Here is a 23,789-nt window from a genome sequence, read left to right as displayed (position 1 = left end):
GTAGTGGTTATGTACAGTTGATTGGAATGTATCAGAATTCCCTGTGGAACATCCTCCCAGCAGATATCAAGGAAATAAGCAACTACTATACTTTCAGATGTCATCTGAAGGCAGCCCTGTTTAGAGAAGTTTTTAATGTTTAATGCTATGTTTTTTATTTGGTTGGAAGCCACCCAGAGTGGCTGGGGAAACCCAGCCAAATGGGTGGGGTATTATTATTATTATTATTATTATTATTATTATATTATTATTATTATTATCAAGGGAGGGAGGAGAAATCTCAATATAGAGGAGTAGCATTTTCACAGGAGGGGGAAGAAGGAGAAAGTGTGTCCCTACAGATGTTGCTGCACTACAGCACCCATCATTCCTGTTCATTGGCCATCTTTGCTTGGGTTGAGGGTACTTAGAGTCCAACCACATCTGGAGGGCCATAGATGCCTCACGTCAGCAGAGAAGGTTTCTCTTGGTGTTCAGTGTTACACAAGAGATGAAGGTAGAGCTGGGTACCAAGGGTTCTTGAGATTATTTTCAGATTTCCTTTCCTTTCTCTTTTAAGTTCTCTTGTTCTCTTCCTTGAATACCTAACAATATTTCCTTATCCCCTACTTTAAACTAGGTGATGGAGAAGGCAATCAGAATACTGTAAAGTACTTAAGTGTGAGTGAACACCTTAGAACACACCTACAAACTAAAACAGGAGAGAAACCCTTTAAATGTATGGAGTGCGGAAATTGCTTCAGTCAGAGTGCAAGCCTTACTAGACATCTACAAAGTAACACCGGAGAGAAACCATTTGGATATATGGATTGTGGGAAGAGCTTCAGACAAAGTTCAGACCTTACTGTACATCAACGAACTCACACAGCGGAGAAACCATTTAAATGTATAGAGTGTGGAAAGGGCTTCAGAGATAATGGAAGTCTTACCATACATCAACGAACTCATACGGGGGAGAAACCATTTAAATGTATGGAGTGTGGAAAGGGTTTCATTGAGAGTGGAGCTCTTAGAAAACATCAACAAATTCACACAGGGGAGAAACCATTTAAATGTATGGAATGTGGGAAGGGTTTCATTGAGAGTGGAGCTCTAACAAAACATCAACGAATTCACACAGGCGAGAAACCATTTAAATGTATGGAGTGCGGAAGGAGCTTCAGTGAAAATGGAACTCTTACAAAACATAAACGAATTCACACAGGGGAGAAACCATTTAGATGTATGGATTGTGGAAAGAGGTTCAGGGATAGGGGAAAGCTTACTGTACATCAACGAATTCACACCGGGGAGAAACCATACAGATGTATGGGGTGTGGAAAGAGCTTCAGACTTTGTTCACACCTTACTATACATCAGAGAACTCACACAGGGGAGAAACCATATAAATGTATGGAGTGTGGAAAGAGCTTCAGTGAAAATGGAAGTCTTACCGTACATCAACGAACTCACACGGGTGAGAAACCATTTAAATGTATGGAGTGTGGGAAGGGTTTCAGGCAGTGTTCATACCTTACTATACATCAAAGATCTCATACAGGGGAGAAACCTTATAAATGTTTGAAGTGTGGAAAGAGCTTCGTGCGTAGTTGGCAACTCATCGTGCACCATCAAAGTCACACCGGGGAGAAACCATTTAATTGTAAGGATTGTGGGAAGGGTTTCAGTGAAGGTAGAAAACTTACAATACATCTAAGAACTCACACAGGGGAGAAACCATTTAAATGTGTGGAGTGTGGAAAGAGCTTCATTTGTAGTGGGAAACTCACTGTACACCAACAAAGTCACACTGGGGAGAAACCATTTAAATGTTTTTGTGGGAAAGGTTTCATTGAGAGTGGAGCTCTTAGAAGACATCAGCGAACTCACACAGGAGAGAAACTATTTAAATGTCTGGAGTGTGGAAAGAGCTTCAGTGAAGCTTCAAAATTAACCATACATCTACGAACTCACACAGGGAAGAAACCCTTTAAATGTATAGAGTGTGGACAGAGCTTCAGTCACAATGGAACACTTACTAGACATCAACGAACTCACACGGGTGAGAAACCCTATAAGTGTATGTTTTGTGGAAAGTGCTTCAGACAGTGTTCTGACCTTACTCTACATCAACGAAGTCATACAGGGGAGAAACCCTTTAAATGTAAGGATTGTGGGAAGGGTTTCAGTGAAGGTAGAAAACTTACAGTACATAAACGAACTCACACAGGGGAAAAACCATTTAGATGTTTGGAGTGTGGAAAGAGCTTCAGTCAGAGTGCAAGCCTTACTAGACATCAACGAACTCACACGGGGGAGAAACCATATAAATGTATGGAGTGTGGGAAGGGCTTCAGTGAAGGTGGAAAACTTACAAGACATCAAAAATCTCACAGAGAAGCAATTGCTTAAATGAAAGGAGTGTGGAAAGTTTCAATTAGAAGAGAGTTCTCAATTTACACCTACTGTCTGTCACATTATGCAATGTGCCAAGTTTTTCTCATAGAGTTCACTTTGTCCCTCATATCAAGAAACTCATAGGGAACAATAAATTGTAAATGCATGGAAAGTATTTCATGTTCTGGTGTTTGTATGAAAAGTTGTACATATGTATTAAAGCAAATAAAATGTCTTATAATAGTAAGTATGATGAAAGATAATGTACTGTTAGGGATGTGCAGAATGTGACTCTGGGGGTGCTCATTGTGAGTGAACATGTGCTGATATTCCGTTGATATGTGGTCTTTGGCAGAGAGAGTTGGGAATTGTGAGTTGTGAAAAGTGGAGTGTGACGGAAAGTTTGTTTTGCTGGGCAGGTGGGGTCACCAAGTGTTTTCTTTTTCCCTGCCAGCAAATGGTTAACGAATGACTGCTCCTGCTTGGCCAGGGTTCCAGGAGAGGGAGTTGAAAAGGTGAGGTTTTAGAGAAACTGGTTTCAGGTGGGGAGATAGGTTGGGTATTGGGAATGAGAGGAGAGAGTTGGTTCTGGGTAGAAACATCCACTCTGAGGAATATTTCACAAGCTAGAGAAAGAAGTCTCTGAGCTTAGGGTGAAGGACAGTGTGTGGTGTCCTGTGAGAGTAATAGGCCAAGAATTAACTGGGGGCTGAGCCAGGAGAAGTAGAAGCTGGAAAGATACAGTCATTTTGTTGTTCAGTCGTGTCCGATTCTTCGTGACCCCATGGACCAGAGCACGCCAAGCACACCTATCCTCCACTGCCTCCCACAGTTTGGCCAAACTCATGCCAGTCGCTTCGAGAACACTGTCCAACCATCTCATCCTCTGTCGTCCCCTTCTCCTTGTGCCCTCCATCTTTCCCAACATCAGGGTCTTTTCCAGGGAGTCTTCTCTTCTCATGAGGTGGCCAAAGTACTGGAGCCTACTTAGGTCTCATTCCAGTCTACTTAGGTCTCATTCCAGTCAGGAGGGGAGATTTTTCTATAAAAAGAGAAGTGTCTCAAACCATTTAAGAGGGGTGTGGAGATGCCTTGGGTCTGTTGCTTGGAGTACCTCAGGGATAGGGTTGTCAAAGGAGTGTGTACCACCTTGTTTAAGAACCAAGGTACTTAAGTCCAAATAAACCAAAGGTTTGATTTAGACAAGAGAGAAGGCCTGGCAAAAGAAACATCTAAATTTGAAAAAGAGCTGACTCAATAAAGGAAAATATACTTCATGAATATACAGCTACTTATTAGAATGGGAAGCGAAAGAGCGAGTTAAAGCTGTAATGGTGAGATGGGCACAAGACCTTGGATATAATATCTACATGGAACAATAAGAAAGATTATGGAGGGAGGATATCAAATTCACGGCGTGCTATGACCTCAGGAAAAGCGTTATGCAAATGCTATATAGATGGCACCGCACTCCAGCAAAACATGCTAAAATGTACAAAGGTAGATCGCCAACCTGCTGGAAATGTAAAAAAGATACAGGATCATATCTGCACATGTGGTGGAACTGTATAGTCAGTCATCCGTAATTTTGGGATAAACTATATAATGAATTTAATTATTTAAATTTACATTCAAAAAAAGACCAGGAGCCTTCCTTTTAGGAATAATGTCAACGGAAATTTTAAAATATATAAGAGCGTTGCTCGTGTATGGGACAATGGCAGCCAGAATATTAGTGGCAAGGAATTGGAAAAATGAAACAGCGCCCACGATAACAGAATGGCAGACGCTTATGATAGAATACCTCCAGCTGGCTAAGATGATGGGGAGAGTAAGAGGGCTTTCCAATCAGAAAGTACCGGTATATAAAGAATGGAGTATATTCAATGATTATATAAAAACTTATTGTTCAAATAAAAATCTCCTCGCAGAACTAAATTGATTCTTGTAAAGTACAATGCATAAATGTTTACCTATTGGAGTGTATGAAGATAAATCAAGATAATAGACGACGGTGCGTTAAAGTGTAAATAATAACATTAATACAATGAGAAGAATTGGGAGTCTTTTTATTCAAAATTTAATATCTGATTGTATAACAATGCAAACTTTTTTCTTTATATTTTTTCTTCTCATTTCCTTTGTTCGCCTTCTCCCTTTTTCTTACTTCTATGTATGTATATATATTTGTGTTTTAATCCAATAAATTTGGATAATTGTGCTTAAAAAAGAAAGAACCAAAGTACTAAGCGGCAACAGCTGTGCAACAACTGAGAAAGAACTGAAGTGAAATAACTGGAAATAAACTGAGCATTTACCATTTAGTCGAAAAATCTGTGACATCTACCTGAAGTGAAGCAACCGAACATAAGCAACTGAAGTTTAAAAGAAGCTGCGCTTGATTAGAAGTCCACAACATCAGTTTGATTTAGTATAAATATGATTAGGTGAACGGTTACCTGAAATAACATGATAACCTGAAGTAACCGTTGTTTTAACCCCTTTGTGTCATAAACTTCCTTTGTTTAATAAAACCTTTCTTGTTTGTTTGAGCAAATGCTGACTGAGCTGTTTAGGAAGCAGGATTGGCTCTGGAATCCTAGAACTGTAGAGTTGAAAGGGACTCCAAGGGTCATCCAGTCCATCTCCCTGTTATAAATTCATTGTTTTACCTTACCTTCTCATTCATGGCTACGTTAACGGCAAAGTGGATAAAATCTGTGTTGGCAGCCGAAATAAAGGAGGTGCTGTGGAGAACAACCAACATGGGGCGGGAAGGTGGCACAGGGAAATGTGGGCATTGCCAGTGGTTTCAGGAGAGCCATTTCCCTAAAGAGAGAGGAATCTCTGCGCCCACGTAATTGGCCCATCTTTCAGAAATCTGTAGAAAGAGCAGGCAGTACAGTGGTACCTCTGGTTGTGAACAGGGTCCATTCCAGAGCCCCGTTCGCAACCTGAAGTGTCGTATCTGCGCATGTGCACGATTTGGCACTTCTGCGCATGCGCGTGATGTCATTTTGCGCGTCTGCGCATGTTGCGAATTGCCGAACCAAGAAGTAACCCGTTCCGGTACTTCCGGGTTCGGCACGTTCGTATCTCATGATGAACGCAACCTGAAGCGATCATAACCAGAGGTACGACTGTATACCAGGCCGAAAGCAGAGTTCATTTGGAGCTGCTCCTCACTCTGCCGGCATTGCGCATTTGCCCATGGCATGATGCAGCCACAGCAGGTGCTGCAAGCTGCCCACAGTTGGACTTCACCCCCAAAGGCCCAGCTCCTGCCAACCTAGCAGTTCTAAAGCACACCAGTGCAAGTAGATAAACAGGTACTGCTGTGGCGAGAAGGTACATGGCGTTTCCGTGCGCTGTGGCTTCCGCCACATGACCCAGATAGCTGTCTGCAGACAAACGCCGGCTCCCTCAGCCTGAAAGCAACCCCATAGTCACCTTTGTCTGGACTTTACTGTCCCGGGGTCCTTATTTTTTACATATGCAAATGTTTCAATGGGTTTTACACATGCAACTCTCCCAGGCAAATTTTGTTGCATTCTGAGTCGCTTTGGAATGCCTAATTATTTGGAATGCCTAATTATAAATGAATTATGAAAACAATTCATAATTCAGCCCCCTACCCCTGCAACCTTTTGCACCCCATTAATTATATGCAGTCATTAATAGGCCCATCCCCTGCTCCACTGCATCTGGAAGCAACTCCAGCCAGTGTAGACCATACCAGATGAATCACTCAGCCCGCTTCAGCCCACTCAGAGGCCCAAGATGAGCCGAGGAGCGATTTTTGAGAAAGATTTGGCCGCAGAAGCAGACGACATCACATGGTTTAATTCAGCATTATTGCACAAAACTGACAACGCAGAGAGGTTCTGTTTTGTTTTGTTTTTTGTTTTAGTTGAAAGGAAATGCTCTTGATACATGCCAGGCACCGTATATAATATCGCGTCCTAATATGGACCCTTGCTGTCCTGCAAAACCCACCTTCACCAGGCATCTACACCTCTCCTCCATGTAGCAGGATTCGAACTCACTGGAAGTCTATTCATTACGGGCGACCTGTTATTATTACGGAGGTGGCGGACTCTCCTTCGCTGGAGGTTTCTGAACATAGGTTGGAAGGTCTACCTGTCACGGATTCTTTAGTTGAAATTCCTGCATTGCAGGGGGTGGACTGGATGACTCTGGGTGTACCTTCCAGCTCTATGATTCTATGGTCCTTTTATTAAATCCAAGGTGCCAGCTCCGATCGGAATTTGTTGCCCACGCTCAGCTCCACCAGTGATGGGACACACACGTTCTGAGCATCACCGCAGTTGGTCCTTTCATGGAAACTCTGGTATTTATTCCTTTAATTCAGCAATTTAGTTAATGTGGGAACAGCTGCAGTTTCTAAGAAGTGTTGTCTAGGGTTGGTCAAAGAAGCTGTTTTGACACTGGAACGGAACCCCTCGGAAGGTGGTGGACTCTCCTCTCTTGGACAATGGCTCGATGACCCATCTGTAGCAAATTCCTTGGCAAGGGATTGGACTAGATGATTTCTGGGGTCCCTTCCAACTCTAAACTTCTGCTTATTTAATTAGTTCATCTGTAGTTCTCTGGGAGGTTCAACAACATAAATTAGAGGGAGCCGTGTGCTTTTCTCCCAAAATGAAGCAAGGGGTTGGGGCTCAGGACTCGCAGGATCCTACCCCGTGTTGATGATCTGGTGCCGTTTAAGCTGGATGCTCTGATAGACGGGATCCTGACCCGTGTGGATGATCTGGTGCCTCTTCAGCTGGATGCTCTGATTGAAGCACACCCCGCACTGGGAACACTTGTACGGCTTCTCCCCCGTGTGGATTCTCTGGTGTTTGATAAGGTTGGAGCACTGGCTGAAGCTCCTCCCGCACTCGGAGCAGCCGAAGGGCTTCTCCCCGGTGTGGATCCGGAGGTGCACTTTGAGGCTCCTGCTGTGGCTGAAGCTCTTGGGGCAAACCGAGCACTTGTAGGGCTTCTCGCCCGTGTGGATTACCTGGTGTGAGCTGAGGCTCCTGCCGTGGCTGAAGGTCTTCCCACACTGCAGGCACTTGTAGGGCTTCTCCCCCGTGTGGATCTTCTGGTGGGAGCTGAGGTAGGAGCTGTGGCTGAACTGCTTCCCGCACTCGGCACACCGGTAGGTTTCCTCCACCATGTGGGTCCTCTGGTGCTTGAGGAGGTGGACCTGGTGGTTGAAGCTCTTTCCGCACTCGGAGCATTTCAAGGGCTTCTCTCTGCTGTGGACGTAGCGGCGCTTCCCTTCAGGACAGGATCCCTCCAGGATCGGGGTCTCATCCGCCTCGCCCCCTTCGAACGCAAAGGCTTTGGCCCCCCACTTCTGCTTCTCTTCGGCTGCCCTTCTCTGCCCTTTGCACTCTTGGCGGTCCTCTTGCCCGTTACCTGAGGGAACCAAAACCAGAAATTCAGTCAGGGAAGAGAGCCTGATGCTTAACACTGTTTAGATCAACAGAGCAGAAAACATTTAATGGGGAGGCAGAGCCAGTGTGGTGTAGTGGTAGACTCGTAATCTGGTGAACGGGGTTCGCGTCTCCGCTCCTCCACATGCAGCTGCTGGGTGACCTTGGGCTAGTCACACTTCTTTGAAGTCTCTCAGCCCCACTCACCTCACAGAGTGTTTGTTGTGGGGGAGGAAGGGAAAGGAGAATGTTTAGTGATAAAGCGGGATATCAAATCCAAACTCTTCCTCTTAAAAAGGGGGGGGAATGTGGCTTTTTTGGGGGGTGTGTTATTGGGTTATTGTTTTTGGTTTGTTTTTATATGGTGTGGTCTTGTTTGTGAACCACCCCGAGACCTCTGGGTATAGGGCAGCGTATAAATCAAATTATTAAAAAATAATATAACATAACATAACATAACATAACATAACATAACATAACATAACATAACATAACATAACATAACATAACATAACATAACATAACATAACATAACATAACATAACATAACATAACATAACATAAATAGACTTGGAAGGGACCCCATGGGTCATCTAGTCTAGCCCCCTGCTATGCAGGAATCTCAGCTAAAGCATCAATGACAGATGGCACTCCAACCTCTGCATAAAAACCTCCAAGGAAGGAGCATCGCCCCCCCCCAAAAGTCGTCCATTCCAGTGTTGAACAGCTCTTACTGTCAGAAAGTTATTCCTGATGCTTAGTTGGAATCTCTTTTCTTGTAACTTGAAGTTTGAGTCCTACCCTCTGAAGCAGGAGAAAACAAGCTTTCTCCGTCTTCCATGTGACAGTCCTTGAGATACTTGAACCATACAGATTCAAATCATACATACTGAATCGTACAGATAGCTCAATTAGTAGAGCATGAGACCCCTCAATCTCAGGGTCATGGGTTTGAGTCCCACGTTGGGTGAAAGATTCCTGCCTTGCAGGGTGTTGGACTAGATGACCCTTGCGGCCACCTCCAACTCTAAACATACCCAGCTCCCTAAGCCGTTCCTCATAAGGCATCGTTTCCAGGCCTTTGACCATTTTGTTTGCCCTCCTCTGGACACGTTCCAGCTTGTCAGTATCCTTCTTGAACTGTGGTGCCCAGAACTGGACACAGTATTCTGGAATACTGTATTCTGGAATACCACAGTTCAAGAAGGATACTGACAAACTGGAACGTGTCCAGAGGAGGGCAACCAAAATGGTACAAGGCCTGGAAACGATGCCTTATGAGGAACGGCTTAGGGAGCTGGGTATGTTTAGCCTGGAGAAGAGAAGGTTAAGGGGTGATATGATAGCCATGTTCAAATATATAAAAGGAGGTCATATAGAGGAGGGAGAAAGGTTGTTTTCTGCTGCTCCAGAGAAGCGGACACGGGGCAATGGATTCAAACAACAAGAAAGAAGATTCCACCTAAACATTAGGAAGAACTTCCTGACAATAAGAGCTGTTGGACAGTGGAATTTGCTGCCAAGGAGTGTGGTGGAGTCTCCTTCTTTGGAGGTCTTTAAGCGGAGGCTTGACAGCCATCTGTCAGGAATGCTTTGATGGTGTTTCCTGCTTGGCAGGGGGTTGGACTGGATGGCCCTTGTGGTCTCTTCCAACTCTAGGATTCCATGATTCTACAATTCTATTATGCTATGGTCTCCTCTCAGTCTCTCCTCTTCCAGGCTCATAGCTCAGTGATCAAGGCACCTGCTTGGCATGCAGAGGGTCCCAGGTTGAATCCCCAAGGACATATCCATGGAAAGGCAGGGAGACACTCCCAACCTGAAATCCTGTTTTGAGGGTTTCCCAGAGGCACCTGGTTGATCACTGTGAGAACAGGATGCTGAACTAGTTGGGCCACTGGCCTGATCTAATTCCATGTCTCTTCTTATGTTCCTATGCATTTGTCGTTCATGGAAGTTGAAGACATTATTGAGGCAGGGCTTCCTTTTGCAGAAGCCGTGCTGATTCATCAGCAAGGCTTGTCCTTCGGTGTGCCTGATAAAAATTACTTTTACTCCATTCCTCAAAGTCCGTTCCTAAGATTGAAAAGCTTAGTCCTGAAAACAGCAGGGCCCAACTCACAAAATGCTGGAGCTGCAGTGAGATTTTCCAATCTCAGCGACAGATTTTGAGGATCTGGGGCAAATGGTGTTATACTATGCCTGTAGAAGGACCAGTCTTGCTGATGAATCAACGCGGCTTCTGCAGAAGTAAATCCCGACATCTACGAACAGCTAACGTATCGGAACATAAACGGGGGCTTGAAACTTGGTCAGTGAATGAACTGGATCAATGAACAAGGCAAAGAAGGGGCCTCACCCAGAGAGACCAGATTCCCAGTGTTCTCCTCCACGGATCCCCTGTGCAGAGACGCCTGGCCTGGTTCTGGAAGAGTCCTCTCCTCCCCCATGAAATGAACGGACATCTTCTCCAAGGGTGCCGGACCCTGATTTAAAAAGAGAGAAATAAATAAATTCAGAAGATAATGCAATTGCCTACAAACAGATAGCGAAGGTGGAGGGCGGCTGGACTTTCTCCTGCAGAATCTGTGGTTTCAAAGAAAGACAATGCTATTTCCTCCAGGCCCAGAGAGGTGTGAGGAGACTGAGGTGAGAGGGTGTCCTTGCCCCCCCCCCCAAATCCAACCCCATACCTACCTGTCCTGGTAACACAGGAGCCACTTCCAGCCAGCTGCAAAGAGAAGGCGTCAGAGGAGGAACCCCCAGCGCCGTCTCCCCGTCTCTGAGAACGGTTGCACTTTCTACGGGGAAGACGTTAAAACGTTAGAGCCTAAGGATGGAATCCTGATCTCACAGCAAGCGACCCTACCTGAATCCTGGGAGAGACGCTGTCAGTCAGTGCAGACACTACTGAACTACCATATTTTTCGCTCCATAGGGCGCACTGGACCATAGGGCGCACCTCGTTTTTAGAGGAGGAAACAAGAAAAAAAAATTTTTTTCTGGTTTTCCTCCTCTAAAAGCCCTGTGTGTGTGTTTTTTTTAGGATCAGCTAAAAGTTTTGCAGCTTTTTTTGCAAAGGGGAAAGCCCTGTTTTTTTGAGGATCAGCTAAAAGTTTTGTAGCTTTTTTGCAAAGGGAAAAGGCCTGTTTTTTTGAGGATCAGCTAAAAGTTTTGCAGCTTTTTTTGCAAAGGGGGAAAAGCAAAGAGGAAAAGCCCCATTTTTATGGGGTTCAACTCACATTTCTGAAAAATCTTAAGGAAAGGGAGCCGTTTCTACAGTTTCCAGACAGATAATCTAATCAGCCAGTCACATGTTGCTGGGGAAACAAACAACCTCCCTCTGCAGCACATTCAACAATGGAGGGTGGGGCTGAAAGGGAGCCGGGACTCTTATCTCTCTCCCGATCTCTTGCTGATCAGCTGCTGAGCGGGTCCTTTCAACACCCCCTTTTCTCTTTGTAAAATAAAAAGCACAATCTGCTTTTGGCCCCTGGGAAATTCAGCTCCAGGGACCACCATTCGTTCCATAAGAAGCACAGATATGTCCCCTTACTTTTTAGGAGGAAAAAAGTGTGTCTTATGGAGCGAAAAATACGGTACATGGACCAAGTCGTGATAAGACAGCTTCCGTTTTTCTTTCTATTTGGAAAGGCTCAGTGGGAGAGCATCTGTTTGCATGCGGGAGGCCCAAGGTCTGATACCTGGCTGTGGCAAAGTTCCCTAAAACCACCAAGAGCTGCTGCCAGTCAGAGTAGACAGTTCTGACCAGGGGAAACTTGGCAGGAGGCAGCTTTGCGCGTTCAACAGAACTGTCTCTCCTCCTACGAAAATCAAGGGGAGCATTTGTAGCAGTTCATGTGAGTCAGGAACAACCAAGGAGGGGGTCATCCATGGGGGGGTCCTTACCCAGGGAGGGGGGCCCTCCGTCTCCCTCCTGCTTGATCCACCTGAAGAGCAGTCTCTGTGCGGTCTCCGGCGGATGCTCCTTGGTCCCTGGGAAATCTGTGGCCCCTTTGGCTAGCAACCCCTGCAGCTGAAAAGGGCAACGAGCCCGGGGGGAGAGAAGGGGCAGGGGAGGGGAGAGAGATTTGGAAAGGGAAAAAAAATATTTATTTAGTTATTTATGAAAAATATGTACCCACCACCACTATTGATCAGAATTGCACGTCAAACCGTAACAAAAATGCCGACATCAGCTAACTAGCGTAGAAGTCTGTAATTCTTAGCTTGCCTTCCTAGGCCTGGTGGAACAGAGGATTTTCAAGCAAATGTTTTAAGAGTTGAAATGGGAAGCAGCCTGCTGACTCTCCAGTGGCAGAGAGTTCCACAGGCACTCATCCGGTGACGCTAAAGGCTCGTGTTTTTGTTGTTTTCAAATGAGCCTCACCAACTGGAGGGATGACCAGTGATGCTGCTGCAGATGACGTCAGTGATGGAGCTGAGATATAAGGGTTCAGAAGGTGATCTCTAAGGTTTGGGCTTTGTAAATTAACACAGGGAACTTGAACCTGCCTTGGTAGTAGATGGGCAGCCAGTACTCACAGAATAGTGGAGCTGGGAGGGACCTCGAGGTCCGTGTAGTCTCCCCTACAAAGCATGAATCTCAACAAATGGTTCCCCATCCAATTTGAAACCATGCCGGACCCTGCTTAGCTTTGCAAATGTGCTAGCAGATTTCTTGCGGTGCCACTGAGGATTTTATTATTATTAAAAGGAATGACACGCTGTCTTTCAAATATGAAGACAGTTAAGTATGACATTCAGGCAGAACGAGGATAAAAGACTTATTCTTGATTATCAATTGCAATTCATATTTATTCTTATTATATGAAAACCACCCTGAGATCTTTTGATGAAGGCTGGTATAAACAATAAATATTATTATTTTTATATACTTTTCAAATTTATACATTTCATTAGTTTTATAATCCATTTAACATTTCAAAATTTGACTTCCTTCCACCTCTTTCCATGGTTCCTTAAATTTATTTTTTAATATCATCTGCATATCCAATTTCATTTAACTTGTTCATTTAATTATCTACTGTAAATATATACTCTTATATAACTGCAGGTTATTACAATAATCCTGCTAATGTTTTTATCTGTTTACAATTTATCTGTAAATACTCAATCAACCATTTCCATTCTTTTATTTAAAAGTTTGTTATCTTGATTTCTTATTCTTCCCACAAGTTTCGCCATTTCTGCATATCCCATAAGTTTTTGTATCCATTCTTCCTTTACTGGGACTTCTGCTTCTTTCTATTTTGGGGCAAGTGAAAGAGATTTCACTTTCTTGGGTTCCATGATCACTGCAGATGGTGACAGCAGTCACAAAATTAAGAGACGCCTGCTTCTTGGGAGCAAAGCAATGACAAACCTAGACAGCATCTTAAAAAGCAAAGACATCACCTTGCCAACAAAGGTCCGTATAGTTAAAGCTATGGTCTTCCCAGTAGTAATGTACGGAAGTGAGAGCTGGACCATCAAGAAGGCTGATCGCCGAAGAATTGATGCTTTTGAATTATGGTGCTGGAGGAGACTCTTGAGAGTCCCATGGACTGCAAGAAGATCAAACCTATCCATTCTCAAAAAAATCAGCCCTGAGTGCTCACTAGAAGGACAGATCCTGAAGTTGAGGCTCCAGTACTTTGGCCACCTCATGAGAAGAGAAGAATCCCTAGAAAACACCCTGATGTTGGGAAAGATGGAGGGCACAAAGAGAAGGGGACGACAGAGGATGAGATGGTTGGACAGTGTTCTCGAAGCTACTAACATGAGTTTGGCCAAACTGCGAGAGGCAGTGAAGGATAGGCGTGCCTGGCGTGCTCTGGTCCATGGGGTCACGAAGAGTCGGACACGACTGAACGACTGAACAACAACAACAAACATTCTTGCTGCTGTAGTTGCATACATAAATAAATTTCTATACAATTTATGTAGTTCTGTCCCTATAATTCTCAAAAGAAAAACTTCTGGTTTTTTTGAAGAAAAGTTATTTTGAACATCCTTTTCAATTCATTATATATCATTTCCCCTTCCAGCCACAAGCCTCACCTGCGTGTCTTCCTGCTTTCTGTCCTCTGCCTGGCTCAGGAGGAAACCTTCTGCCAGGGCCACCGCCTGGGAACTGGTCTCTGCTCCACACTCCCTGACCCAGCTCTCCATCTCCGGGGGGAGGACAGCCAGGAACTGCTCCAGGACCACCAGGTCAATTATCTGGGCTTTTGTATTCCTTTCTGGCTTCAGCCACTGATAGCACAGTGAGCGGAGCTGGCCGCAGATCTCTCTCGGACCCTCAGCTTCCTGGTAGCACAACTCCCGGAAGCACTTCTGCGGCAGGTCCCCCCAGACGGCCCCACCGCTCCCAATCTGGATGATGCGGGGACCTTCTCCCTCCTCAGGCCCAGCTGAGTCTTGCTCCTCCATCCTTGAGCTCCACAACAGCTTGGCCTCCCACACAGAAACTCCACCACTGCCTTCTTTCTGGAGGGTAGGAGTGTGTGACTTTGGGGCAGGGTGAGGAGGAGATTAGGGTCTTGCAATTAGCATATGTCCCCCCAAAACTGGAAGATGCCTTGAAAGTAGCAATGGAGGAAACTGGGTAAACACCGAGGTCTGCAGCCTGCAAGGAAAGGCAGGTGAGGTTTAGGGCACGGAAGGACACCAGGGGGAAGCAGATAAGTTGGGAATTCCTTCTCCTAGGAGGCAGAGAAGAAGAAAAAGAGTTTGGATTTGATATCCCGCTTTTTCACTACCCGAAGGAGTCTCAAAGCGGCTAACGTTCTCCTTTCCCTTCCTCCCCCACAACAAACACTCTGTGAGGTGAGTGGGGCTGAGAGACTTCAGAGAAGTGTGACTAGCCCAAGGTCACCCAGCAGCTGCATGTGGAGGAGGGGAGACACGAACCCGGTTCACCAGATAACGAGTCTACCGCTCTTAACCACTACACCACACTGGCTCACAGGTCCCCCCAGAGACCCAAATCTGGACCGAGAAAAGGGGATGGAGGATCTCTAGCTAGGGATCAACCCAAGCTCCTTCTGCCCGCTGACCAGAAAAGACATATCTGTTCCACCCTCCCCCACCAAAAAAGCCTTTCCTCTCGCGCTCTCCAATCTTACAAGGGCAAACTCCTATTGTGCAAAGGTGGGCTGCAGAACTTCTAACAAAATTTTGCTTCAAAAAAGAAATAATTGCGGTGGTTCCTCACAAGTGAGGTCCATAGACCATAGACTCACAGAGTTGGAAGGGACCAAGTCCAACTTTCCTGCAATGCAGGAATCTTTTGGGCAAGGTGGGGCTCGAACCCACAACCCTGAGAGCCTCGTGCTCTACCAACTGAGCTATCCCAGGACTCAAGATAAAATTCAGCCGGTAGGATTGCACACGGTGAATCGTAGGGTGGTGCTGTGGTCTAAACCACTGATCCTCTTGGGATTGCCAGCTCCTGCCAACCTAGCAGTTCGGAAGCAGGCCAGTGCAAGTACCTTTTTACACGGCGAATCAGGAGCGAATGCTTTGTTTGAATATATTACCTCAAGTTATTTGGATGCTTCCAAATGCACTGAACAAGTGATATTATTATTATTATTATTATTATTATTATTATTATTATTATTATTATTTCCCAGCAACTTCAGGTGGCTTCCAGCAAAATACAAAAACATGTATCAAACATTAAAAACTTCCTGATCCTGCTTCTTTGAGAGAAGGTGAAAATTTAGGATATCAACTTATTACAGTGGTACCTCAGGTTAAGTACTTAATTCATTCGGGAGGTCCGTTCTTAACCTGAAGCGTACTTAACCTGAAGCACCACTTTAGCTAATGGGACCTCCTGCTGCCGTTGTGCCGCCAGAACACAATTTCTGGAAATGATGCCTTATGAGGAACGGCTTGGGGAGCTGGGTATGTTTAGCCTGGAGAAGAGAAGGTTAAGGGGTGATAGGATAGCCATGTTCAAGTATATCAAAGGATGTCATATAGAGGAGGGAGAAAGGTTGTTTTCTTCTGCTCCAGAGAAGCGGACACGGGGCAATGGATTCAAACTACAAGAAAGAAGATTCCACCTAAACGTTAGGAAGAACTTCCTGACAGTGAGAGCTGTTGGACAGTGGAATTTGCTGCCAAGGAGTGTGGTGGAGTCTCCTTCTTTGTAGGTCTTTAAGCGGAGGCTTGACAGCCACCTGTCAGGAATGCTTTGATGGTGTTTCCTGCTTGGCAGGGGGTTGGACTGGATGGCCCTTGGGGTCTCTTCCAACTCTAGGATTCTGTTCCTAAGCGGAGTTCTTAACCTGAAGCGTACTTAACCTGAGGCACCACTGTATTCTGTATGAACTCAACTTATTCTATATCAACTCAATGACAGGGAACTAGGCAGAGGGCCCGCCCTGTGGAATGCGCTCCCGTCAGATGTCAAGGAAATAAACATCTATCTGACTTTTAGAAGACACATTCTGTTGGGAGCCACTCAGAGTGGCTGGGGGGCAACCCAGTCTGATGGGCGGCATATAAATGATATCATCATCATCATTATTAAATTGTTATGGAAGCCACCCGAGGGGAGAGATGCTCTTGGGCTCCAATTCTTCTTTCCAGGCTTGGCCGCCGTAAGGAACACAGTGCTGAGATTCCTGCCTTGCAGAGAGAGGGGGGTTGGACTAGATTGCTCTCAGGGTCCCTTTCCAACTCTACGATTCTAACAGGATGCTGGACTAGATGGGCCGTGTTGGCCTAATGCAGTGTTTTTCAACCTTTTTTCGGCAAGGGCACACTTGTTTTATGAAAAAAATCATGAGGCACACCACCATTAGAAAATGTTAAAAAATTTAACTCTGTGCCTATATTGACTATATATAAAGTAATTCTCTTGAATAGGAATCAAATAAACACAATTTTTCCCACGGCACACCAGGCAACATCTCGCGGCACACTAGTGTGCCGCGGAACAGTGGTTGAAAAACACTGGCCTAATGAAACTACAGGGTTCTTCACGTGATCTGTGTGTGTGTGCATGCAGACACACGTGTGTGAGTGAATGAGAGAGAGAGAGCGCACCTTCAGGGAGAAACCCCTGTCTCTTTTATGCAACGAGGATGAATCAGCTGCAAACCCCCCCCCCCTCGTAGCTTCCCTGCCTGCTCTCTCTCCAACCCCACCCTCAATTCCACGGGTATTGCATTGCATTGCATTGCATTGCGCGCACACAAACACACACACACCCCCCGAAGCTTGCTGCACCCCAAGGCGCTTTGCACTCACCGTACTCCTTGCAGGGCAAGGGCGGCTCGCGATGGCAGAGGGGGCGGGCCAGCTGTTCTGCTTAAGCCACGCCCCCTTTCCCAAGGGAAGAGGTTGGGCGGAGCGCGCGGGGGGGGGGGGTCAGTATCCAGCATCCCCTTCTCTCTCTCTTTTTCTCTCTAGCAGCTTGCACTCTCTGGCTTTAACCCTTAAGGCAACTTCGTTGGGGGGGGGGAAAGGGATGGAAAGTCCCCACCCCCCAAGTTTGCAGAAAGCTCCTCTTCTCCTTTTGCAAGGCTAGTCTGCGGCAGCGCCTCTGCGTGCCTAGAAAAGGAAACAAAATGCAAAGCCTGAGCTGCTCTTCCTTGGATATACAGGTGGAACTCGAAAAATCAGAATATCGCGGGAAAGTTCATTTATGTAAGCAACTGTTTTCATTAGCTACTGGAGATGAATATATGTATGAGGTAGACTCATGTCATGCAAAGCGAGATATGTCAAGCCTTTATTTGTTGTAATTGTGATGGTTATGGCGCACAGCTGATGAAAAGCCCAAAGTTGAGATTAATTTGGGGTTCTCATCAGCTGCACGCCATAATCATCACGATTATAACAAATAAAGGCTTGACACATATCTCGCTTTGCATGTCATGAGTCTATCTCATATATTGTTGTTGTTCAGTCGTTCAGTCGTGTCCGACCCTTCGTGACCCCATGGACCAGAGCACGCCAGGCACGCCTATCCTTCACTGCCTCCCGCAGTTTGGCCAAACTCATACCAGTCGCTTCAATAACACTGTCCAACCATCTCGTCCTCTGTCGTCCCCTTCTCCTTGTGCCCTCCATCTTTCCCAACATCAGGGTCTTTTCCAGGGAGTCTTCTCTTCTCATGAGGTGGCCAAAGTACTGGAGCCTCAACTTCAGGATCTGTCCTTCCAGTGAGCACTCAGGGCTGATTTCTTTGAGAATGGATAGGTTTGATCTTCTTGCAGTCCATGGGACTCTCAAGAGTCTCCTCCAGCACCATCATTCAAAAGCATCAATTCTTCGGCGATCAGCCTTCTTTATGGTCCAGCTCTCACTTCCGTACATTACTACTGGGAAAACCATAGCTTTAACTATACGGACCTTTGTCGGCAAGGTATCTCATATATTAGTTTCACCTTTTAAGTTGAATTACTGAAAGAAATGAACCTTTCCACGATATTCTAATTTTTCGAGTTTCACCTGCATGTACCGTGCATGCAAAAGCGAGGGGGATAGGAACTCAGCAGAGGCTTTTCAAGTGGCGGGCGGTTCCACTGGCCAAGACACGTCTGTTGGGAGAGTCTGAATGGTAGTAAAACGAAGACCATCTGCCCCTGTGGGGAAGGGGTACTCACTGAGTGCAAATAACATTTGCTTTTTAGGGGGGTTGGGCTAGATGACCCTCCCATACCCTCAATTCTTCATAGTAATCCCGGGCCGCAGGGTTGGCCTTTTAACAAAACGCACCGATCCCAAGTCCTTTAAAACACATTCTTTCCTTCAAAGAATATTGAGAACTGTAGTTTACCCACCACAGCGCTACAGTTCCCAGCAGCCTTCACAAACTACAGTGGTACCTCAGGTTACGTACCCGATCCGTTCTAGGGTGCCGTTCGCACCCCAAAAAGTACGTAACCCAAGCGTCCATTTTGCGCATGCGCAAAGCGTGATATCGCGCTTCTGCGCATGCTCGAACTGTGCAGAACGTTTCTGCGCATGCCAAAAAATGCTTCCAGGTTACTGGAGTACGTAACCCGAAAATACGTAAGCCGAAGCAGACATAACCTGAGGTACGACTGTACCGTCGTCAGGATTCATTTTCTTAAAGAAAGGAAGAAATAATATTTAAATGTGCAACTGGACACACACAGCCACCACCAACAGTGTCGCCCCACCCACCCACCCACAAGCCTCCTGTATTACTTGGCAGCCAGAGTGGATTTTCTTCTTGCAATGTGGTTAAATGTGGTGTCTCGTTTCTGATGGCTGATGCAATGTCCCTTTCCACAGAGTCTATCATCTGGTACAAAGTGGGGTGTTGCAGGTTTGGTTTATTAAAACCTGGTGGACCTGGACCTTTCTTCTACCATCTGTGATTGGATTAAAGACTTTCTGAGGGATTGCACACAAATAGTGAGGATTGGGCCTGTTACATCTACCTCTGTGAACCTCTGCACTGGCACCCCGCAGGGATGCGTGCTGAGTCCCTACCTGGGCTCATTGTACAGTGGCACCTCTGGTTACGTACTTAATTCGTTCCGGAGGTCCGTTCTTAACCTGAAAAACATTCTTAACCTGAAGCACTACTTTAGCTAATGGGACCTCCTGCTGCCGCTGTGCTGCCAAAGCCCGATTTCTGTTCTCATCCTGAAGCCAAGTTCTTAACCTGAAGCATTATTTCTGGGTTAGCGGCGTCTGTAACCTGAAGCGTATGTAACCTGAAGCGTATGTAACCTGAAGCGTATGTTACCCGAGGTACTACTATATACATATGACTGTATTTCATCCGATCCATCCACTGTAATTATTAAGTTTGCAGATGATACCACCATAATGGGTCTAATTACAACAAAATAGGAAATTCCTTCCAGTAGCACCTTAGAGACCAACTGAGTTTGTTCTTGGTATGAGCTTTCGTGTGCATGCACACTTCTTCAGATACACTGAAACAGAAGTCACCAGATCCTTAAATATAGTGAGGGAGTGGGGAAGGGTATTACTCAGAAGGGTGGTGGGAATGGGTGATCAGCTGATACCCCTCCCCACTCCCTCACTATATTTAAGGATCTGGTGACTTCTGTTTCAGTGTATCTGAAGAAGTGTGCATGCACATGAAAGCTCATACCAAGAACAAACTCAGTTGGTCTCTAAGGTGCTACTAGAAAGAATTTTCTATTTTGTTTCGACTATGGTAGACCAACACGGCTACCCACCTGTAACTGGGTCTAATTACAGGTGGAGATGAATCAGCGTATGAGGAGGAGGTTCAAAAAGTCTCAACATGGTGCCTAGAGAACAACTTAAATATCAGTAAGGCAAAGGAGATGGTGTTGGACTTTCGGAGGAAGAGAGGGGAACTAGCCCCGTTGTATATGGGGTAGGGGCTGTGTGGAGAGTGTCTCTTTCTTCAAATTGCTGGGAGTTTACCTTAGTGAAGACCTCACTTGGAAAATCAATACAACCCAGATGGTTAGGAAGGCCCAAGAGAGACTCCATTTCCTTAGGGTCTTGCGTAAGCAAAAATTGCAATAAAAAGGGTCCTTTCATACTGTATTACAGTGTGGTATGCTGTTTGACAGCAACGAACAGAAAGTCCCTACAGAGGGTGGTGAATACAGCACATGGTATCATTGCCCTGTGTCCGCTTCTCTGGAGCAGCAGAAAACAACCTTTCTCCCTCCTCTATATGACATCCTTTTATATATTTGAACATGGCTATCATATCACTCCTTAACCTTCTCTTCTCCAGGCTAAACATACCCAGCTCCCTAAGTCGTTCCTCATAAGGCATCATTTCCAGGCCTTTGACCATTTTGGTTGACCTCCTCTGGACACGTTCCAGCTTGTCAGTATCCTTCTTGAACTGTGGTGCCCAGAACTGGACACAGTATTCCAGGTGAAGTCTGACCAGAGCAGAATATAGTGGTACTATTACTTCCCTTGATCTAGACGCTATACTCCTCTTGATGCAGCCCAGAATTGCATCGGCTTTTTTAGCTGCTGCATCACACGGTTGACTCATGTCAAGTTTATGGTCTACCAAGACTCCTAGATCCTTTTCACATGTACTGCTCTCAAGCCAGGTGTCACCCATCCTGTATTTGTGCCTTTCATTTTTTTTGCCCAAGTGTAGTACTTTACATTTCTCCCTGTTAAAATTCATCTTGTTTGCTTTGGCTCAGTTCTCTAATCTGTTAAGGTCATTTTGAAGTATGATCCTGTCCTCTGGGGTATTAGCCACCCCTCCCAATTTGGTGTCATCCGCAAACTTGATCAGGATGCCACTCTGGGCGGCTTCCAACAAAACATTAAAATACAATAATCAATCAAATATTAAAAGCTTCCCTAAACACACAGAGCGAGCACAATGGATGTCCACAAAACCACCGTTAGCCACGCTTTATGTCCCCCCCCCTGCAGTGATGGCGCCTACACAAAGCCCACAGCCCCACTCCTTGGTCTCAAAACCCTGGCATTTCAAGGAAGGAGAGACTGTGCCCCCACTGGTGGGTCCTGACTTTCTTCCTTCACAGTCCCCCTGAGCGATTTACACAACCTCCCAATACTGGTTACAGGTAGGTAGCCGTGTTGGTCTGCCATAGTCAAAACAAAACAAAATTAAAAAATTCCTTCCAGTAGCACCTTAGAGACCAACTAAGTTTGTTCTTGGTATGAGCTTTTGTGTGCATGCACACTTCTTCAGATACATTGAAACAGAAGTTTTTAAGGATCTGGTGACTTCTGTTTCAGTGTATCTGAAGAAGTGTGCATGCACACGAAAGCTCATACTAAGAACAAACTTAGTTGGTCTCTAAGGTGCTACTGGAAGGAATTTTTTATTTTATATTGTTTCCCAATACTGGAATACTCCGCTTTGCACCAGCTGATAAGACTCTGGGGAAGCTGGAACGTGTCCAGAGGAGGGCAACCAAAATGGTCCAAGGCCTGGAAACGATGCCTTATGAGGAACGGCTTAGGGAGCTGGGTATGTTTAGCCTGGAGAAGAGAAGGTTAAGGGGTGATATGATAGCCATGTTCAAATATATCAAAGGATGTCATATAGAGGAGGGCGAAAGGTTGTTTTCTGCTGCTCCAGAGAAGCGGACACGGGGCAATGGATTCAAACTACAAGAAAGAAGATTCCACCTAAACATTAGGAAGAACTTCTTGACAGTGTGAGCTGTTTGACAGTGGAATTTGCTGCCAAGGAGTGTGGTGGAGTCTCCTTCTTTGGAGGTCTTTAAGCGGAGGCTTGACAGCCATCTGTCAGGAATGCTTTGATGGTGTTTCCTGCTTGGCAGGGGGTTGGACTGGATGGCCCTTGTGGTCTCTTCCAACTCTAGGATTCTATGATTCTAAAGGGACGTTGCATCAGCCGTCAAGGCAGGAAATCCACTCGGGCTGCCAAGTGATACAGGAGGCTTGTGTGTGTCGGGTTTAGACATTGTTTAAAACCGATATCCAGAGGAAAATCGTGATAACCTTACATATCTATCTATATATAAAAAGACCTGGCAATTTATCGTGCATCAAGCCCGGTATTGGGAAAGCTGAATGAAGGCTTTGCTTCCTGCCGGGCAGAAAATTGCTAACTCCTCCTAAGCTCCACCCTGAGAATCCGAAGAAGCGCTGGGGTTTCTGGCTGAAAGCATGGAGGAAGGAACCACGTGCAGCGTTTCCTCCGCCTCCAGGTTTTTGCCTCGCCTCCAGCAGCTGCAGAGCTCTGGAGAGAGCAGGCTGGCAAAAGGAAAATCGGAATCTCTCCGCAGCAAATCTGGTAGGTTGCTTAAGAAGGCTGGCCCAGGGCTGGCTCCTTGCAAGTCGTGGCTTCCGGAAGGAACCCATTTCCTCCTGCTGCTCTCCCCCTAAAAACATGAGCAAACAAAGCCCCCCATTTGAACCTCTTCCTCTTCCCCCACCATCTCTGTGTGTGTTTGTCCCCCTGTCTCTGTCTCTTGCCCCTCCCCGGGTTTTGCTTCTGCGAAGGAAAGCAGCTCTGGGCCTCACCGGTTTTATTATTAACCAAGCGGACAGATCCAGCCCCTCCAAGCGGACAGATCCAGCCCCTTCGCTGTGCAGCGTTATCACCGTCACTGCCGCCGGATCTGAAGAAGTGTGCATGCACACGAAAGCTCATACCAAGAACAAACTTAGTTGGTCTCTAAGGTGCAACTGGAAGGAATTTTTTTTCCCTTTTTTATTTTGTTTTGCTGCAGGATTGCTTTTCATAGTTAAAAGGAGAGACAGACTGGGCTCTGCGTTTCTGACACTACTCATCCCTACCCCCCATCTGTCTCTCTCTCTCCCCCCTCCCTCTCATTATGCTTCCCATTTTCTCCTCCAGTCCCACTCCCTCTCAGTTCTCCCCACAACCATTTTGAATTCTCATACATTGGTTCCTGCCAACCTAGCAGTTCGAAAGCACCCAAGTGTGAGCAGATAAATAGTTGCCGCTGCCGCGGGAAGGTAAACGGTGTTTCCGTGTGCCCTGGCTTCCGTTGTGGTGTCCTGTTGCGCCAGAAGCGGTTTAGTCCTGCTGGCCACATGACCCAGAAAGCTGTCTATAATAATAATAATAACAACAACAACAACAACAACAACAACAATAATTTATTTGTACCCTGCTAATCTGGCTGGGCTTCCCCAGCCACCCTGGGCAGCTTCCAACAAATGTTAAATGTCATAGAATCATAGAATCATAGAGTTGGAGGAGACCCCAAGGGCCATCCAGTCCAACCCCCTGCCAAGCAGGAAACACCATCAAAGCATTCCTGACAGATGGCTGTCAAGCCTCCGCTTAAAGACCTCCAAAGAAGGAGACTCCACCACACTCCTTGGCAGCAAATTCCACTGTCAAACAGCTCTTACTGTCAGGAAGTTCTTCCTAATGTTTAGGTGGAATCTTCTTTCTTGTTGTTTGAATCCATTGCCCCGTGTCCGCTTCTCTGGAGCAGCAGAAAACAACCTTTC

The 23,789-nt window shown here is 45.9% G+C and overlaps 3 protein-coding genes across 7 annotated transcripts in view; 1 reads left to right on the top strand and 2 right to left on the bottom strand.

The window, feature by feature from the left end:
• LOC117042595 (zinc finger protein 91-like) overlaps window positions 1-23,789 on the bottom strand; it is a 258,539-nt gene that overhangs the window by 190,118 nt on the left and 44,632 nt on the right. The gene's annotated exons all lie outside the window — the stretch shown is intronic.
• The window catches only part of LOC117042208 (zinc finger protein 420-like), a 64,443-nt gene that overhangs the window by 10,513 nt on the left and 30,141 nt on the right, over window positions 1-23,789 (top strand). Inside the window, exon 2 of one of the 4 annotated variants that reach the window (XM_033141736.1) lies at window positions 620-2,439. The exons of 2 other annotated variants lie outside the window; for them this stretch is intronic. In XM_033141736.1, coding sequence (XP_032997627.1) covers window positions 620-2,391 — 1,772 coding nt within the window. In that variant the 3' untranslated portion in view covers window positions 2,392-2,439. Of the gene's footprint in view, window positions 1-619; window positions 2,440-23,789 lie in introns of those variants that run through there. One more of the 4 variants, XM_033141732.1, reaches the window with a different exon arrangement.
• On the bottom strand, window positions 6,923-17,151 carry LOC117042207 (zinc finger protein 287-like). 2 transcript variants are annotated; one of them, XM_033141730.1, is made up of 6 exons: window positions 17,094-17,151; window positions 13,887-14,454; window positions 11,733-11,859; window positions 10,521-10,624; window positions 10,183-10,309; window positions 6,923-7,806 (listed from the first exon to the last, which is right to left on the bottom strand). In XM_033141730.1, exons 2-6 carry the CDS (start codon window positions 14,256-14,258, stop codon window positions 7,076-7,078), a joined length of 1,461 nt encoding a protein of 486 aa, XP_032997621.1. In that variant the 5' UTR covers window positions 14,259-14,454; window positions 17,094-17,151; the 3' UTR covers window positions 6,923-7,075. The 2 variants fall into 2 exon arrangements, with proteins under 2 accessions (XP_032997621.1, XP_032997622.1); XM_033141731.1 differs by having other exon boundaries at window positions 11,733-11,853.

This window comes from Lacerta agilis, chromosome 2 (assembly GCF_009819535.1).
Source record: "Lacerta agilis isolate rLacAgi1 chromosome 2, rLacAgi1.pri, whole genome shotgun sequence".
Lineage (NCBI taxonomy): Eukaryota > Metazoa > Chordata > Lepidosauria > Squamata > Lacertidae > Lacerta > Lacerta agilis.
Note: the sequence above shows the minus strand (reverse complement) of the source record. Positions and strands in the feature narration are given on the sequence as shown.

Excerpts from the sequence above, each read along its gene's own strand:
- LOC117042207 (XM_033141730.1), bottom strand. The coding sequence starts at position 14,258 with ATGGAGGAGCAAGACTCAGCTGGGCCTGAGGAGGGAGAAGGTCCCCGC. Across the intron at positions 11,860-13,886 it reads GAAAGCAGGAAGACACGCAG|CTGCAGGGGTTGCTAGCCAA; the intron begins GTGAGGCTTGTG and ends TGCCCTTTTCAG. Across the intron at positions 10,310-10,520 it reads CTCCTGTGTTACCAGGACAG|GGTCCGGCACCCTTGGAGAA; the intron begins GTAGGTATGGGG and ends TTTTTAAATCAG.